This window comes from Zonotrichia leucophrys, chromosome 9, assembly GCF_028769735.1.
Source record: "Zonotrichia leucophrys gambelii isolate GWCS_2022_RI chromosome 9, RI_Zleu_2.0, whole genome shotgun sequence".
Lineage (NCBI taxonomy): Eukaryota > Metazoa > Chordata > Aves > Passeriformes > Passerellidae > Zonotrichia > Zonotrichia leucophrys.
In genome coordinates this window covers 2,050,623-2,070,647 of record NC_088179.1, presented here as the reverse complement: position 1 = coordinate 2,070,647, position 20,025 = coordinate 2,050,623, and the positions used below count along the sequence as shown (strand labels likewise).

At 41.7% G+C, this 20,025-nt stretch overlaps 1 protein-coding gene across 2 annotated transcripts in view; it reads left to right on the top strand.

Moving 5' to 3' along the window:
* The window catches only part of LOC135451489 (glypican-5-like), a 366,422-nt gene that overhangs the window by 75,586 nt on the left and 270,811 nt on the right, over positions 1 to 20,025 (top strand). For both annotated transcript variants that reach the window (XM_064720749.1, XM_064720748.1), the window contains exon 3: positions 11,151 to 11,845. In XM_064720749.1, coding sequence (XP_064576819.1) covers positions 11,151 to 11,845 — 695 coding nt within the window. The remainder of the gene's footprint in view (positions 1 to 11,150; positions 11,846 to 20,025) is intronic.

Below are 20,025 nucleotides of genomic sequence, written 5' to 3'. Positions count from 1 at the left end.
AATACTGCTCAAACTGTTTCTTTTTACCAGAAAACTTTATTTTATGAGGAAATATGTTGTCTTCTGAGCTGATGGTGCATCTTTGCAACAGTGCATAAAACAAAGCTGGATGCTTTTTTTGTGTGGCAGAAACTTTGTTGGTTAAGCTAATTAGATCAGTCCTAATGTAAGCAATGTAGACTGTTCCCATGGGATTGCCTTGAAAGAAAGTGATGGTTCCAGAGTTGTCATTCAGAGCTGCTTTGCAAGAGCTTTGTGCTGGAATCCATCCTGTGACTTCTGTAGCTGTGACTTCTGTCATCACTGTCCCTGTAAGTGACTGATCAGATAAATCAGATAACTCTGGCTGTTGAACCTCCAGATAACTTCACATGTTGTGTGACCAGCTGGCTGCCTACAGATACACAACTGCTTGTGGCTTTCCCCTCATGGATTGTGAGAAGTGTTTTTATAAATCACTTGTCCTTGGAAAGCCAGTGAAGGGCACACAGGATGGTGTTGAAGCACAGCTGTGGCTCTTTCCTCACTTATCTTGGTGCAAATCCTGTTAAAACTGTGGATTGATATTATTAAGTAACAGCTGACAGGTCTGAACTTGGCAGATAAGGATTTTATGAATCATCCTTGGGAGTTGTGTTTTGATGAGAGGGAAATCAGAGCGATAGCCACGGCTCTGTGCCACATCCAGCCATTCTCCTCAGGGCTTTCCCTGCTCTTCTGGATCATCTCACCATGCTGCTGCTGGGTGTCCATCAGCCTCCTACTGCACAGACACTCCCAGAGCACTCCTTGCTTTATTTATCTGTCAGCAGAAGCCCAGCAGTGTCACAAAAGGTTAATTCCACATCTGGGCTCCAGCTTTCTGCCAGCCAACTGACTCGGCTTTACTTGAGACTGCTCACTTGGAAAAAAAGTGATTTTACCCCATCATTACAGTGTATAAAATAATGTACAACTGTGCTGAAATCAAGTACACAGAAATAATAAACAGCTAAATTTAATTACCAGCTCATTCATTGAATTCACAAAAAAGTTTGAAGGTGAAACATGAAGTGAACAGTCGAAGTCAAGCCAGCAAACTGTAACTGATTCTGTGAAGTGTAACAACTCCTCCATGTAGTGTTTTCTTTAAAAAGGGCAGTTTTGCTTTGGGGCAGCAGAGTGTAAAGCTGTCTCTAGTCTGTTTTTGGCCAATAGTTTTGGAGGTAGTTTTAACTTGCTAAGCATTGCTGGTTTGGAAATGATGAAGAAATTATGAAGCCAAGGCCAGTAAGTCAAAAGAATATGTGCACTCTGGTTTCCTGTTCCAGCAGTTTGGATACATTCCCCAGCACAGCCTACAGGAACCATTATTTGTGATTTCATGGCAAACTGACCAGAGCAGAACAAATGATTGTGGTTATTGCTGGCCCATTCTGCTGTTATTAAGGCATCTCCTGGGCTTGTGCATCCACTGCCTGTTTTTCCTTTGCCTCACCAGCCTCTGAAGCAGTCAGTCTCCTTTAAACCTGGTGTTATTTCTGTTTTTGGTAGAATAAAATAATAATAATATCAGAATAACCCAAAGTTAGTGTACATCAGTGGCACAAAAATGAGCTGCATTTTCACCCCTCTTCTCCCTGTATAAGAATGTATAATAAACTGCTTAAATTTACAAAAAAGTAGAAGAAGAAATAGTAAAAGAAAGAAATGTCCTGTAGGACTGTGTTATGGAGCAAAGGGTGTGGGTTTGCTGGCTGGGGCAGCAGTCTGAGAGGGGTGGTTATTTCATTTATGTTGCAAAGCTGTGCCAAGGCTGTCAGAATAGATTTGTGCATATAAAAGAAGCAAGACTAATCTTCATCCCAAGACAGATGGTGCTTCAACAGTGTGTTTCCTGTAGCTGCTCTTGGAAGTCAATCTTCCAGCAGAACATTTGGAAATGGCTTTTCCCAAGTGTCATGACTTTGCCCACATTCCCAAATTCCAGCACTGGAGGAAAGGCCAGGAAGGGAATTATTCTCCCAAAGTCTCACTTCTAGAACTTTTTAAAGCCCTTACAACTTCTCATAAGTTTTTAAAAGTTAAAACCAGTATTGAATTACATTTGGAATCAAGGAGTAGCTTAAAGGAGGTAACAGTGGCCTGTAAATAATTCTGCTCATTGATTCCTGGTTAATGAGCAGTGTCCACAGCTCTTGGGTGTGAACAGAGGGGGCACAGACTTCTTTCCAGCTTGGGCAGAAGTTTCTATGAGCAGCTGCACATCAGGGTATTTATCTGATGTTGTCAATGTAGACAAGAGGAGACTCTTAAATAAAGACCTCACCCCTATGCACAGCAATGGAAAGCTGCTTTTTTCCCCATCTGGTCTATATTGTGAAGGACTGATGAACTCTAAAAACTGTCAAGGTGAGTAAATTCAAACTTTTTCCCCCCCCTCTTGCCAAAACTGATGTTGCTTGCTTACTTCTGAAACTGTTTTGGCCCTGCCTTATTAAAAGCAGCTTCAGGAGGTGAATAGGGACCAAGAGATGCTTCTGAGCACTTCCAGGGTTTTTTCTGGCCCAGAATGGTTTTAGAGCAAGGTTACTTGTGTTTCCTGCAAGTGCTGGTGATGTGTCAGCCAGGATGTGGTAGACATCATTCTCTCACTAGACATGTTTATTAACATGTGTTTATTAACATGTAATTTCTCATCAGCTTCATCAAGAGCAATTGTGTTTATGTGTAGGGAGACTGCCATTCTAAAACCAGCAAGGCACGTAGGAAAGTAGGGTATCAATAAAGAGCTTTGGTCCTGTGTTCTGCAGGAAGATAAATAAGGAAGATAAGTAGGAAACTTTGAAGGCTTGGAAATTTTGCTCCTAGCAAAATGTCACAGAATTGAAATTCAGCTGAAAGTTACATGAAGTTGTTTGCCAAAGCAGTTGAATGAATGTAAGAATGAATGAATGGATTTTGAGTTCTTTCTTTGCAAACATGACACAATTTCCTTTGCTCTTACATTCTTTTTTAAAGTAATCTGAAAAAAACCAACTCCAACCTCTTGTTCATCTCATTTAATGATGGTTTTTAAGCACTCTTTGTTCATATTCTTTTAAACTTGTTTAGAAATCATCATACACCCATATTTTATTATTTGTGTGCCATGTAGATATGTGTCTGGGTGTGATTTTTCTGCTTTGTACATTGTTCTCCCCATAGCACATTGCAAACAGTTTGTACCTAAATTCTACTGCTGCAAAATATTAACATGTTGTTCTTTATTTTGGCAAGCTGTAAAGATGCAGAAATCTTAATGGACGTGAAAGCATGAAAAGGAAGCCATTGTTCAACCAAGTGTAGCTTTCATTCATTCTGGAACTCTGTAATAAATGCAAGATGTTGAAAGGAAAGGAGCCAAATATTAGTGCGGTCCTGAGAGACCAAACAAATAATGGAGCTACTTAAATTTGTCATTCTTCTTTCGTCATTACAGTCAAAATCTAAAATGTACACAGATGTTATTTCTGTATAGAGTCTGTATAGATAGTTCTGGGTTATGAGCATTGTTAAATCTTTTCGTGGTGTTTATAATGTAAAAGTTTCCTTTTTTTTTCTTTTGGAGTGGCACACTGAGGTCTGGTGGCAGTGGCAGTGACTTCCCTTTCACACAGGTGTGTTGTGGTTTGCATTGAGTGTTAGGACTCTGGGTTCAGGAATTGATATCTAAGCCTCAGCTACTCTGAAATAATCCTCTGTGGGCAGAGGTGTCTGGTGTTTAGGTTGCCTTTGTTTTGGTGAGATTGTTTCCATGCTAATATTTCTGCGTTGGATCTCTGGAGAGAAAAGAATGTAGGTTTGGGGTAAATCATAATCCAGCAAGGTGGATGTTGCTTAACCTTGCCTAATGCTCTCCATCTGAACCTCACAGCTGCTTGCAGAATAAGGCTCTCAATAGTTTGTGAAGGTTTGATCTCAATAGTTGAAGGAGTGAGGAAAGCAAATGAACCTGCTCTAAGCATGGCTATCATATGTCAGTTCAGATTTTCTTGGAAAGCTCCTATCTGTGTGTGTTCCTGAGACCACATCTGCTGCTTCCATGCTCTGTAAGGAATCCAGGGCACATGAGATGAGGGCAGCTCTGAATGCAGGCTCTGCATTCACCAGCTCTGTGCACTGCACTGAATCCTCTGCTCACACCTTTCCTTGAGCTTGTGTTGCTGCTTGTCTCAGGGCCTGATGAAAATAAACACACCCAGGAAGATTTTTGTGGCAGAAAGAGTGGCAAATGGATCTGTGACACTTCTGCATCTTTGGTTCTTGTTTGAACAATAAGAGTGCAGGAGGAGAGGTGGACACAAACTTGGAGAGCTGTTGCACTTGATTAGACTAAAACAGAGGTGACGGCCGTTATAAAACTCAAGCAGCTATTCCTGCTGAAAGGAAGTCATGCAAGTTGGTGAATGTGGTGTTTATGCGACATGAGAAACTTAATATCTACCTGTTTTTCCCCAAATAGACCCCCAGGTGGTGGGAAAATAGAGGAGATATTTGGAGAATGCTGGTGCCCCAGCCCTGAGCAGATTGACACATTCCTCCTGCATTTGTTTCTCCCTGTAGCACGATTCCTCAGCAGAAACATTTCCATCCTTGCAGCATTTTGTGACGTGCAGTGGATTTAAACCAGCATTAAATCCCACTGAAGAAGCCAGCAGTGTTACAGTGCAGAAGCTGGTGTGAGATAAGTCAGGAATTTTTGCGATTCTCATTGCAGGAGGAATTTGAGGTGTAGCTGCTGGCTGAGGAGAAGGCAAGTGTGCTCTGTGTCAGGGTGGGTGTGTTTCTGTCTTGCTCCCAACCAAGCTGTGCCATGCTTGGGATCAACAAGCACTAATGCTGTACCTGCAAAGCAATGTTTGTCCATCTGTGTGTGAATCAAGGGTTTAAACAAACTGAAAGAGTTTAAAAGTTTAGCTAGATTAAGTGGGGGGGATAGAAACAATTCAAAGTATAGCAAGAAGAGTAGAAATAATAAGGGATAGTTAATTATTAGCAGATAAAGTAGTTAAGGCTAGGGTTATATATCACCTGCCTGTCTTTATGTGTTTAAAAAAGCAGGATGGGATGAAGATTTAATTGTGAAAAAGAAGAGGACCGTGGCTGCACCTGGGCCCCCAAACTTGGGCTATAGCCAAGGGGTCCAAAGCCTGCCAACAAGGCAAAAGTAAAGGGTCACTTTGACCTCAGCAGACCTCAGTTCCAGAACCCACCACCCCATTCCAGAACCCTCTGATCCATTCCAGAACCCGCTGTCCCAGTTCAGAACCCGCTGTCCCATTTCAGAACCCAGTGCCCCATACCAGAACCCGCTGTCCCAGTTCAGAACCCACCACCCCATTCCAGAACCCTCTGACCCATTCCAGAACCCGCTGTCCCAGTTCAGAACCCACTGTCCCGTTTCAGAACCCACTGTCCCAGTTCAGAATCCAGGGTCCCATTCCAGAACCCACCCACCCATTTCAAACCCACCACACCAATTCAATCAGGAGACTGCACAGACATAAAAGGAACTTTGGACTCATTTAAATACATTTTAATACAAAGCAGGGATAGGTGGGGTTAGGTAATGAATATGTATTAGGCATTTTGGGTGATTATATGGGCATGTAAGGCTTTTTAGATAAATAGCTGGTGCCTATGATGTTTTGCACATGTGTTTGGGAAATTATTCCCCTTGTGCCCAGTGCTGTCCATAAACATCCCCCTTTCTGACTTTAACTAGTTGGGGAATTCTGTTCCACACTTCATGTGTGTATGTCCTGATTCAGAGCAAATTTTGGACAGACCCCCAAAGGGGTTCCTCTAGGAAAGCAGATTCAATCAGGCTCTCCCCCCCACTGGTCCGGGAGAAAATACCTCCTTGGTGAAGAGTGGAAAAACCCTGTTTATTAAACAATAAAACCTAAATAATATTAAACAGTAAAACCCCTTGTTGCTCCAAAAGAGATGACAAACTGAGGCAGTCCCTCCCCGGGTTGCAGCTCAGCTCACTCAGGCTCTGTCAGTCCCTCAGTGCTGGCAATGCCGCAGGCCAGGCCCGGCCCGGTGGCCACAGGTGCAGCTGCCGGTGCTCCCCTGGGTGTTCATCCAGAACAGGTTAAACAGGGCCAGAGAAAAGGGAAAAACCCCACAGTCCAGGGAACTTCTCTGCCTCAGCTAGCTAAACTAACTAAAGCAAAGGAGAGCTCTGTCCCGCTGTCTGTCCATCCACAGACAGCACAGTCCAGGAGCAGGAATGTGGAGGAGTGAGTGCAGTGTCTGAAAACAAACTGAGCTTCTCCTCTCCCCCCTTCACTCTCTAGAACAAGTCCTTGTGAAAAACGCCAATCACTTGTTTTTAAAATTTTAAAAGTTTAATAGTAATAAAATGGTTATAAAAAGAGTAATACAATTAGGGTAATAATAATTTGGACAATATGAATTACGACAGTAGAAACAAAGAGCTATGGATGTCTGGGTACCTTTTTATGGGCAGCACGAGCCCGAAAAAGGACACCCATTAACAGAGGATTAACCCTTAAGAACAACAGCCTGTTGCATATTCATACACCTCATACATGATGCATAAATTCCATTCAAACACAGGATTCTGTCTGGGCAGTGTCAGCTTCTTCCTCTGAATCCTGACAGCACCCTCGAGGCGGGAAGAAGTTCATTTCTTCTGATAATGGGGCAATAAATTCTTTCTCTGAAAGATTCAGGTGTCTTGTGACTGCTATGTTGCTGTGAGTCCTTTCTTTAAAAAAAGTCTCCTACATAGCATAGTTTCTATTTTAACAATTTTTATAACCTAAAACTATATTTAACACAGTACTTAAGAGAATTAATACAGCATTACTTTCTAACACAACACATATAATATTCATTTTAATATTTGCGAAAAGCCAGTCATAAAATATACATTTTTCACATCCTAAAGGTGCAAAACTTCTTATTCAGCATAAACAGAACAGACAGCTGGGGATAAAAGCATCATATGGGTAAGCCAGGACAGTGTGTCAGAGTGAGCATCATCCAGTTTGGGTGCATTGAGGGCTGGCAGCAGCTGGAGCCCAGCACAGGGGATGCTTGCGGATGCTGCCACGGGAGCAGCAAACCCTGCATGGATTTTGAGCTGGGCTTGTGCCCACAGCTCATTCCATGACCCAAACAGGACAGATGGGAACTTCCAGGGGTGAGCTGGGTTTAAGCACCTGTGCTGGAGTCAAGTGACTTTTGACAAGGCCTGTGCCACAAACCATTGACAAGTCGTCAGCAAATTTTTCATGCCTTGTGGGAGTACCCTCCATTGATATCTTTCATTGGGTTCAGCATGATTTGTGGAAGGCACAGGAAAAGCAAATTTTTCTTTGTCTTGCTCAGCCAATGGAATAGTGAAGAAACAGTCTCTCAAATCAATGAAAACTATTTGCTATTCCTGTGGTATCACTGTAGGTGTAGAAAGGCCTGGTTGTAAAGCTCCCATTGTTGCCATTACAGCATTTATCTGCTGTAAATCTTGTAAAAGTCTCAATTTTCCCAATTTCTTTTTCATTACAAAAACAAGGGTATTCCAGGGGCTGAATGATTCTTCAATATGTCCCACTTGCAAATGTTCTGTGACTAATTCTTGCAGGGCAGTAAGGTGCAAGCATATCTGCATTAATTACACATATTAATTGCATTACCTCTGAGGAATTAGTACCAAACTGAGCCCCTTTCCATTGGAAATCTTGCAGAACCTTCCAGGAAAAGACACGATGACTATCATCCGTGAGCACATGGTTTGAAAAAAATTCTCCCCATGGCAGGTGATGCAGCCTTTCATTAAGTAGTCACCAGTGTGGGCATTCAAAATTCAAAACTAATTGTCATTTCACTTTTCCTGTAGTCTTAAATCAAAAAGGGATTTTTCAGCAGCATGGGAACAAACCTTGCTCCCTACCTTCCTATTTGTTTTAATACAAGTGGAAGACAAAAAACTTCTAAATTTGATATTTTCATCAAGTGTTGGATTATTTCAGTTAAGGTTTATTTCTGTTCAGAATTGATATATTTGCAATATATTCCATGCTGCTGGGTAGGGTTGTGTTGAAGCCAAAGGCAGTGAAAGATGATCAAATAATTCTCCCAGTGTATCTTTAGGCATAGAATTCAGCTTTTTGTGAGTTCATAACTGTCTGGAGTTTGCTGTATTTGACAGCATAGATGAGAAGCTGATCTTGCAGATATGATAAACCTTCCTTGGAGTTTAGAAACTTTGTACAAAGTACCACACAAAGAGCACTAAAAAGCAGATAATTAATCACCTCAGCAGCTCCTGCCCTATACAGCCAAAACTCAAGCTGTCCATTGTTGCCAAATTTGACTGCATGAAGCCCCTTTAAACAATTTCTGATTTAAAGGCCTAAGAACAGTAATTTGATTGTCTCAAACACCTCTTAATGCCTTAAAAATGGAAAAAGACCTGCAAATTTCCTTCTGAAATGTAATTGCCCTCAGGCACAAGTCACGTTTCGTGTCTGACCACTGGTTATAAGGAAGCAATGATGCCTTACAGGGGTTTGCAGCATATCTGTTATTCCAAGAAGTATTTTTGTGCCATGTTTTTGGTGTGAGGGCTCTTCTTGGAGGAGGAATGAAGCTATTTGTTATCACAATTTTTCCTTTACGCCATGAAAAATAAATGTCATTATTATATATCATGATTTCACGCTTGTCTCAAAATAATGTGGAATTTTATTTAATAGAATGCAGAATTTTCACATTAAGAGGTTTGAAAATAAAATACTACATGGTTTCTAGCCTGCAACTTAGTATCCCAGGAATCTGCTGAAATCTCTTTTTTTGGGATGTATGGTGCCAGTGGATGGTTTGGTTGTATGTTTCACTGCGGCTTTTATTTTCTTGAAAATAATGATGCTAGCACATTGATAAATGAATTTCATATAGTTTTCAGGTATGGAGAGTGATGCCTGCAGTTGTGCCTTTATGGATATGGCACATAAAGGAAGAGAGTGAGATTGGTGGCATTGCAGACAGCAGTCCCTGCTCCCATAATTTAATGATAAGCTGAATATCTGTAAGGGACCGTGCATAGAGAGGAAACTTAAACACCTGTTTTTATGTTTTGTAATATTTCTATTGAGTTTTTAGTACTATAAAAACAATGTTTTGGTTTCCTTTAGAAATAAACATATAGAGGTGATGTGGCAAACGAAAACCTCTTTTAACAGTGTGCAGTTGTCACCGTGTTCACAGGGGTCTGAGGATGAGGCAAGAGATGAGGATCTGACTCCATGTTTCAGAAGGCTTGATTTATTATTTTATGATATATATTATATTAAAACTATACTAAAATAATAGAAGAAAGGATTTCATCAGAAGGCCAGCTAAGAATAGAAAAAGAAGGAATGAATAACAAAGGTTTGTGTCTCAGAGAGAGTCTGAGCCAGCTGACTGTGACTGGCTATTAATTAGAAACAACCACATGAGACCAATCACAGATGCACCTGTTGCATTCCACAGCAGCAGATAATAAATGTTTATATTTTGTCCCTGAGGCCTCCCAGCTTCTCCTGAGGAAAAATCTTAAAGAAAGAATTTTGAATAAAAGATGTCTGTGACATGCAGTAGCACACAACAAGCCACAGTTTAGGTTGTGTCAAGATTCCTATCCTGGATCCAATTTTCAGAATTGTTGTCAGCTCTGCTTCAGTCTGAAAGTTGGCAAGGTGTTTCCCTGCCAAGAATGTACTGTCATCTTTTTCAACTGGAGTGTATCTGCTTCCTTAATTTCTAGGATTTTATAAACCCTTCCAAGCTATTAGCTGCTGTAATCCCAGTGTGAGTGCTGCAGTGATTTTTTGCAGCGTGTGTGTTCACAATGCTGCTGATGGCTGTCCAGTGAGCTGTGCTGTGTTATCAGTGTAGTTAAAGCACACTGTGTGCTAAAAGGGATTGTAATGCAATCCTAGCAGGAGTCAGCTGCCCAGGGAGCTGTCCCAGGGATGGCACAGGGCAGGCTTTGCTGCAGAGCCTTGCCAGGCTGTGCTGATCTGCAGCTGTGTACTGTGGGGCTGATCTCTGCGTGATCCGGGGCTGTGCTGCAGAGCAGGGAATCACACAGCCACGCTGCCATGAATGGAGAGGAGGATTAGACCAAACCCCATTATCTGGCCAGGCCTCAGGAGGAATGGAGTGACAGATCTGCCTCGCCTGGAGCTGCTTGCCACCCAGAGGAGTGCAAGGATGATTTATGTCAGAGGCTTTTTGTTGGAGAGCTTCCAAAGAAAGCAGTGGGAATGGTGTGGATTACTGTCTTCTGTGTCATTAAAAATAATCTAGAAAACTGATCCTTTCCTTGCCCTGGCCATGAATTCTAGCACCCCAGTCAGTAGTTTGGGGGTATAATACTTGCCGTGTGCCATTTGAAATGTGTTAACTGTGGAACTCCTTAAATATTATTTTTTTCTTAGGCCACTTAGAAATGGTGTAATTAAAGGAGATAATGTTTTCCTGATTGGTTTATTTCACTTTGGCTTTGGGTCATAGTGGACATGGTGTCAAGTCCTCCCCAATCACGGGCTGGTGTCCAGACATGGCCAGTGTTAATGGGGAGAGAATTTATTCACACAGCAATATTCTTTTCCTTCCTTTTGGAGTTGTACTTTGCAAGAAGTGCCTCTCAGCCACCTACTCAAGAATTATGAAACAAAACCTTCAGCTTCTGTGTGTATTCAGTTGCCTCACAATTGAGCTGAGGGATGCTTTGGAAGTGTACCCAGCTGAACTGCCCAAATGCAGTGTGAGTTCTAAAAACCACCTTACACAGCCCTGGACTGTGCTCCATCCCTGGCCTGGAATCTGTGTGAGTCCTTGGTGGATCAGGGTCTGGCTAGTGAGAGCAGTCTCATCTTTTTTTAAGAAAAACAATTGTTAAGTGTTGTCTTTGTTATGCACAGGCAATACTTGGGAGTCCCTTTAATCACATTACTGCTGAAAGCTGTATTACCTCCTATTGCACTGATATTGCAGATTCCATGTAACTATTGAAGCTCCTTTTCAGGACAGTGTTAGTCCTGTGATTAGGGTTTCAGGTGCCTGCCATTAACCTCTGGTTCTTTCTCTCCCCTGCTCCCTTTTAGAGGCCTTTGAGTCTTTGCTTCGCTTTGCTGAGAACCGCACGAGTTCCCTGTTTGAGACAGCTTACAGACCTATGGCAAAAGAAGCAGCAGAGCCCGTTAAGGAGCTTTTTACAGACATCTCTCTCTACATTCTGGGTGCAGAGACCACGGTGGAAAGCGCAGTTCTGCGGTTCTTTGACAGCCTCTTTCCTCTGGTGTACAGCCGGCTCATAAACCCAGGAATTACAGATCTGTCAGAGGACTACACCGAGTGTCTGCGGCTCACAAGGCAAGACATCAATCCTTTTGGACACTACTCTAAAAACATGGTTACAGAGCTGTCCAGATCTCTGTGGGCCAGCAGGATGCTGAGCCAGGCGCTGAGCTTGGGCATCGAGGTGATCAACAGCACGGAGCATGCGGCGCTGAGCAAGGAGTGCAGCCGGGCCCTGGTGAGGATGCAGTACTGCCCGCACTGCCAGGGGCTCACCCTCATCAGGCCCTGCGTGGGATACTGCCTCAATGTCATGAGGGGCTGCCTGGCCAGCGTGGCAGAGCTGGATGCTCCGTGGAGGGAGTTCATCTCCACGCTGGAATATCTCACCAATGAAATGGCTGCCTCGCACGAGCTGGAAACGGCCCTGGCGGGTATCTGGAGCTCCATCAACGAGGCCATCCTGCACGCACAGCTCAATGGACCACAGCTCTCTGCCACAGTAAGTGCTCCCTAACTGTGTGTCATTCACATTTATCAGTTCCCTCCTTCCGTGGATAAACATTTAAACAAGTTGGTGTGGTCTTTGCAGCAGTTTTTAGTGTTAAATAGATCCGTGTCTAATAATCCATGCAGACCTTACAGAGAATTATGGTGGGGGTCAGTAGGGTCTGCTTTGAAATGAAGGGGTTGGGGGGATTTGTTTCTTTAGGAGGAACCCAGTAAAGCAGAGAGCTCTGCTGTTGCAAACAATTTTATGAAAAATTCTTTCCTTAGGATTTTTCCTCCTGAGAAGCTGGGTGGCCTCAGGAACAAAATGTAAACAATGGTTATCTGCTGCTGTGGAATGCAACAGGTGCATCTGTGATTGGTCTCATGTGGTTGTTTCTAATTAATGGCCAATCACAGTCAGCTGGCTTGGCCAAGAGCCCAAGCCACAAACCTTTGTTACCATTCCTTTCTTTTCTATTCTTAGCTGGCCTTCTGATGAAAAGCTTTTCTTCTATTCTTTTAGTATAGTTTTAATGTAATATATATCATAAAATAATAAATCAGCCTTCTGAAACATGGAGTCTGATCTACGTCTCTTCCCAATCCAAGAACCCCTGTGAACACGGTCACACTCTGCCTTGTCTGCACAGTTTTTTAAACAAAAATTGCTACTGGATATCAATCAGGTGTTATCCTGGCATGTAATTGTAGCATGTGAGGACATCCCACTGGATTTTGTGTAAGGGCCTACAAAAGCGAGCTTTAAAATAAAGACAGAAGTATTGATTTTCACAATTTTGTTTTCTAAACAAAAATTGATACTGGATATCAATCAGGTGTTATCTTGGCATGTAATTGTAGCATGTGGGGACATCCCATAGGATTTGCTATAAAGGCTTGAAAAGTGAGCTTTTAAATAAAGGCAAAAGAATTGACTTTGACAATTTTACAGTCCCTTTACTTTTGTGTTGACTCAGACATCAGGAAGGGAGTACAGGTCTGTAATAAGCACACCTATCATACAGAAGTTGGGAAAAGAGCGTGAAAACATTCAGACTTATTTGGCAGCATTTACATAAGTAAAGGATAAAAATGCACTTGAGTAGGAAACAGCTTTGTGAGTGGTGTAGATTAAGGGGAAAGAACTAGGATGGTAGAACTGTCATATAAATAAAAGCAGCATATGACTGGCAGGTGTTCTCTCAAGGTGTTGGAGATTAGGATAGTAATTACTGAAATGACTGATGATGCAGCTGCCTATGTCTGTATGAAGTTAACACAACTGTCAGTGGTAAAATATTTAGCAGTGTGGCCTTAAGTAGGGTATAAAGACTAATCTAAAAATGCAGGTAGATCTGCCTGTCTTTAAAGTAAAGGAATTCTTGCAGAGAGCAGAGATGGAAATGTACAAATTTAAATATGTAATTTCTGTGTAAAACTTTGGTCACCACATCATGTAAGAGAGAAGGTAGTCTAGAGATTCCACAGAAAGAAGCTGTGGCAGAGTTTATTCTAAACAATGGAAGGTTTTTTTAATAGGAGAAAAATGCTTCTATGTTTTCAGCCTTCCAAAATCTCTAATATTGCAGCTCCCTTCACTGTAGAACACCTGACAGAGCCATACCTAGAGTCAGTATAACACATAAATTATAAAAAACCCCAACTACTTGCTGTAATCTGATAGAATTTCACTTTGTATTTTAGTTAAAACTCAGTTCATATTGCCTCAGCTTCCCTTTCCTTTTCATGAATGGCAAACTTGCTAGTTTATCTGGCATTCAGAGATGAACATGGAAAACCTTTATGAAATTTTTCCAGGTCCTTGGGTAGGATAGTGGGCACTGCAGCCTGCAGGTGCTGCAGGTCTGCATTGTGCTAAAGTCTGTTGGTGGTGTCACAAAGTTCCCCATGGAGGAGTGTTAAATTTAGAACATGTTGGGTACAGTGTTCCTGCCTCTGCCCCTATTTTCACTCAGAAGTTTTTTTTAAATGAGTCTAAAAGGGAACCAGAAATCAAAGTACACCATTACTGTATATTGGTTTTATCTGACTATAGATGGATACCTCTAAAATCATTGTAGAGCTTCATTGCTGATTTCATGGACAGAATGCTAAAACACAACTCTGCATGTCCTTTATCAGCCTCATAATTAATGTGCTTTTGCTTAGCTTACTGGGGTACAATTCATGGTCCAGGTGAATATTGGATAATCATGGGTGAACTCCATGAGTGTATTGCTTTTAGCGGATTTGGAAGTAGCATTCTCTCTCAAGTGTCTTTCAGGCTCCAGACTCTCTTTAAAGATTATTCAAATAATTTTATTTAGAACTGCTTTCTTAGTTCCCTAGCAATACCTTTAAACATTTGCCTTCTTCCATTTGGAATAAGTTCAGAAAATGCTGTTGTGTTTGAAATTCCGTTAATTCTTTTTTCCCTGAAGTTATCTTTGCTTTCTGTCACTGGCAGAACCTCCATGTGCAGAAGAAGGTGCTGTTGTGTGTGCTCAGTAGGATGGCAAAGGATGTTTGAAAATAAAAGCTATGCCTCAGTGTGTTACCCTCAATCCTTTCAGGTGCCTGCACAGTGAGATGATATTTAGAAGACAGAGCATGTTTCACTGTTTGAACAAGCATTCATCTGATACTGGTTTAAAATTTTCCTGATTAGTTACAGAGGATAACCATTATTTAGAAAATTGAGCCTAATTAGGCTTTATTTTCTCCTCTAAAGAAGCAGAAAGGAGTTCAGTGCTCAGGATCAGGATTTCCTGCTGGAGATGGCTTCTGGGAATCCAGGCTGTGATTAATCCAGGCTGTGATTCTCAATTACACTGGGGCCATTTGATGTGTACCCAGTGTTTTACTGTTGGTTTTACTTTCAGGATTCTTTGGTTTCCCCAGAAAAGTTTCATTCTCTTTTCCTTTCCTAAGTGTTTGGGGACCTTTTTTTGCTTGTGCACTGTACTCCCCAGCTTCTGCAAAAGTGGAAATGTTCAGCTTAGGTAGTTTCCATTACAAATGCAGTAATTGGTTTCATTTGATTATAATGGAAAACTCATCCAGGAAAGCAGAGCACTCCTAGTAATCTTCATTTATCCCGAGGCAGCCTTAATTAATGTGCCTGCCCTTTTAGGAAACATTTTACATTTTTAATAGACAATATGGCTAAAAATTAGGGTTCTTTTTTTCTCTTGTTGCCTGCGTGGATGGTAATGAATAATGGAAAGTTAGATTATGTTTTCTTTAAAATGGGGAAGGGCTGAAATAAACCAATAAAGCACTTAGGATACTTTGCTCAAATGAGGTGCAGTCAATTGATATTAAATCTAAAACTAAAAATCCTATTTCTATGAGGCGTGCATAACTTGAGGAAAGTGGCCTCTGCTGATCTTGTCCATTACAGCCAAGAGAATTGCCTGATTTGCTGGGATAGCAAGTGTGAGAGGTCACCTTTAAGATATTGGTAATCTCTGCTCAGATTCCTGGGGATGTGCCATGCCATTTGTTCAATGATGCTGGCTTGCATCCAGCTCACTTAGCCTAATGCAGGCCAGCCCAGGTCTGCAGCACCAGCAATCAGCATCATTGCTTTCGTCTGCTCAATCTAATTGTTCTTCCTCCTGCCAGGAGCCCTGGCTGCCTCGTGGTGCCAGCCACACACACCAACCTGCCTTACCCTCAGCATCTTCCTCTTTGTTTATTTCTTTTTCTGCCTTTGTGTTTTAAAGCTGGTCTCCTTTTTCACGTGTTCAGTTTCTGCATTGCTGTATGAGCTCTGTATTTACACATCATTGCTGATGTTAATTTTGTTTTTTATTCAGAGTGAAAGTAAACTAGTCTCAACTGAAATAGAGAGGAGGAGGAGGAGAGGCAGTTCTGAAGAGCTTGTGGGGCAGGTGTATCAGCAGGTGGGGTAACAAACAGTGCCCACACCCCCAGAGCCACATCCCACTGAGCTGTTCCATGGCTCCTATAAGGCTTCCTTCCTTTTCCTTTTCCTTCTCCTTCTCCTTCTCCTCTCCCATTCTCCTTTCCTTCATATTTCCTTTGCCAGTTCATGGCTCCAGAGGTTCCCCTCTCCTGTCCCTGGATCAGAATCCCTTTGCCTGTGGTGGGAATGCAAAGGGATGGGAAATGCAAAGGGATGCATGCTAGCAGAATATTTGGAATGTGGGAAGGCACATCTGGTAATTCTCTGTGTTCTAGCTGCAAGGAGTTCATAAACATAAAGTATTTATCTTGTTGCTAATGTTCTAATGGCTGAGAAAGCATTAAATGAGGAGAATGTAAAAAGCCACAGACCTGCTGTTTTTAGGATGGATAACTGTTAGGCAAGAGTAAAGTCCAGCATACTGTGTTTTGTGATTTTAGGAGTAATAAAAGCAAAAGCTAATAAAAGGCTTGATAGGGATTATAAAACCAAGATATGATCAGAGATTAAGCACTAGGAGAAAGCAGAAGGATGTGCCTCAAGGCAGTTAATTTCTTGGAGACAAGCTCAGCAATTAATGTGATAACAGTGATATAAAAAAGTGATAGAAGAGTAAACGTTGGGAAGGGGAGCAGCTAGAGGCAGGAAAAATACAGAAAGGGATGTTTCAGTAGCAAGATGCATGGAATTGCAGGATTGTCAGGAAGCACAGAAATAGTGATTGTGATCAAAATTGGATCAAAATCAATGGCAACCTTTCTATGACATCAAGGAGAAAGATGGATAATATTGAGAAAAGATCCACTAAATACCATTTGTATTTTAAAGGGTCTGATTTCAGGTTGTAATGAAAGAGACTTTCTGATGCCTATTTTTGGCAGATCATTTGAGTGTTGTTTCTTAAAAGTTCATGTGGCTCAGAAGAAATGCAAGAAAGGCACGAGAAGGTGAAAATTTCCAGCAAGGTCTGCTGTCCTTGCTGACAGAGAAAATCCAGACAAAGGAGTTGGGCTTTCCATGCCTGTGCAGTTGGGGGTGTCACTGGGACCTGGGAGCCAAATTACACAGAATTAACAGCAAATTAGAGCTTAGGGCAGTGAAAAAAAGACCAAACAGAAAATACATGTAGATAGATGGTTGTTCTTGGTGGCTGGTTGATCAGTCTCCTCCCATCAGTGGATTTAAATGTTGCATTTAAGCAGAACAGATGATCCCTGCTGAGAAGCAGCATATGGGACCTTTGCACTGAACAAGCAAACTTTATAGATTTCTATATTCAGTTTAATATATAGATTTAATCTATAGATTTCTAGATTCAGTTTAAGGACAGAAAGGGGCATCTGCCAGTGGAAAAACACACTTGGGGTATCCTGGAATGCCTGTGTTACTGCAGTGGCCTTGAGCCAGAACTTACAGGAGAGGGGCCTTTGGGGAAAACAAATATAAAATCTTACTATAAATTTTCTGGTAAAAATTCAGCAGTGTCTGGAAGGCTTACAGAAAATAACTCAGGTGTCTTAAATTATGAGGAATGCAGAAATAAAAAAGACCCAAGATCTGTTAAATGGTCACCTTTAGGGAAAGAAAAGCTTAGAGAAAAGAGTGCCAAATTTGCAGCAGCAGGAGGCTGATGCACAGTAACCTTACAAATTTGAAAAGGAAGTGGCAGTACTATGAACAAAATAACTTTGTGCTGAGTGAGTTCACAGCAACAAAGAGTTTCTGCCAGCCTGTAATGAACTACTTGATTAATGACATTGAATGGTATCATAAAACACTCCTGGAGACTTTGGAGAACACTCAGGGCTGAACTCAGGTGCTTCCTTCCTGCAAGTTTTCCAATTCAAATGATCAACACCAGCTGTCAATAAGTATAAAAACTGTACTTAGCAGAGGTTAAAGCAGTATATTCAATTCCTTGTGGTTAGATTGCAGAAAACAACTGTAAAAAGGACAGGGAAAGGTTTTTTAAATGACATTTTGCTTTTTCTAAGCACTTAGAAGGAAACCTCCTCTGAAAACTGGAGGAGCCCTCAGCTGTGATGAGGTTTCTGTTCAAGATCTCCAAGCAGCCCTGCCTGATTTAGCAGCACTTCTTGCAGTCCTTTCATATCAGGTTCTTCATGAACCCAGGTTATGTGAATGTACATCAGTTCAAGTCCTTTGTGAATCCCGGGGCAGGAGGAGACCTTGTAAAAAGCAGGGGAATTGCCCTGAGGGCACACCTTGCAATGACCTTATCTGTGGGAAAGGGAAGGGGGTGGCTTTCACCGTGCTGTAAACGTGCAAAAATAAATCTGCATTAAATTTCTGGTTTATTTCTCTTGGCCTTTATACTCATTAAGATACTGCTCTCATGTTATGGTCAGTCATGGGTGAATTTTTAAAAAGCAGCAGTGGAGCTGTATCTCTGGAATCAACTGAATTTCATGGAGTGTAAGCATCTAATTCTTGCAGTCAGCTTTGTAAGTCTTGCCACGTGCAATTTGCTTGATTTAAAAGCATTTTGACACTTGAGTACTGTAGAAGTATTTCTGGAAATAATAATCTAAATTGTTTAATGCCTTTGCCTTATTTCCATCTGTTCCAGAAGTCCTCTGCAGAATTAGAGCTCATGTAGCCTTGAACAGCTCCCTGGGGGGATCCAAGGAGCTTTCTGGCCCCTGTTGGGTAATGACAGTTCTCTTCCATGCAGGTGTTTGATGCCACAGAGTAGCCTCATTTCCTGGTGGTAAAGGATCCTCTCATCTGTAGCAACGGAACTGCTTGAAATTAAGTATTTATGTCAAAATGGAGTAGGTTAAATTGAAATACATATTTCCAAAAGTCTGTTATCAAGTGGAGCAGGAATAAAGAAACACCGTGTAATTACAATTGTGTTAGTTCTGAGAATATTTGCTGGGTGTTATCCAGCTGTCATGTTGTTTGACTAAACATGTAGCTAAGAATTGGATTTGACATAAATTGTGCAGCCTTCAGTTGCTTTTGCAGGAGTGATGATGCATTTGCAGGGATGTGTCTCTCCCTTCACAAGGAAAGCCCAGCTTGCCTCCCCACTGGCTGCTGACTTGCTGATAGTGCTTAACCACACTGTTAATGACTCATTAGTCTGTAGGAAGATAAAAAGCTCTTTTCTGCCTGCTGGAGCAGCACTCAAGTTCTACTTTTCATTCCCTAAATCTTGGATTTTGTGTAAGTATGTAACCTAAAAGGCTTATGTTAAACATTGATATCAATGCAACTGATGTATGAAGCTTTTTACCTGCTGTTGGTCTGAGACCAGCTTTATCTGTGATTCATCATTTGTGGTTAAGGTTTTGGGACAATCTGTGTTTTTGTGGCCATTTTTCCTGTTTACAGTCAAGGTACACTTGTGCCAGTGTTTGTTGAAAATGTGTCAGGTATTTGTGTGTGTTTGTGGGGTCCCAGAAATGCTCTTAGCCGAGTGTTTTCTGGAGATGTGCATGCTTCAAACCAGATGAAATTGTGCATAATTTGGGTATTTCTTCTCCAGTGCATGTGCTAATGAATGCTGTGGGGCCAGATGTAGAGAGTAAGGACAGCAGGTTTATGATGAGTAGAAAGAAATAGTGCCCTGCTTTCAGAGCAAGAGGCCTAAACAATGCTGTAAAAAATAAATTTAAAAAAGATCGCTTTTTATTAAAGATACTACCCGTATTTAGGTAAAAAATTCAGTGGTGGTAAATCCCTGAACTTTACATTTTATTACTTCATTGTTGTTTTCTTTAGGCTTAAAAACAATGATACCTCATTGATGCTACTTCTAAATACATCCTTCAAAGTGCGTGGCTGATGGAGCAATGTCCCTGAGCATTGCAGGGCTGCCCAACCTGTCCTCTGGGATGGTCAGTGCTGTCACGACCAGCACAAGCACCCACAAGCACTTGTGCACACACTGACACTCACAGCCCTCTCCTTTTCTTCACTCCTTCTAAGCTGTGTCTGTTTTGATGTGGGTGACCAGCCTACTCTGAAAGTGCAGCAGTGATTTTTATTCAATAAGAATGAGCTCATGAGTTCTGCTGTGGACTTGAGTTTAGTTTTTCTCAGGGCTGTTTGCATGATATGGCCACTTTTTCTCAAAACAGCTGCTTTGCTTCACTTTGTTTTACAAACCCCGGCTCTGGGATTTTTCAGCACCACCTTATGGTTCCTAGAGAATTAGATGCTGGGAACTCTAGCAGCAAGTATAATTAAAAGTAAACCCCAGAGTCATCAGGTGTTTGAAACACGGTGAG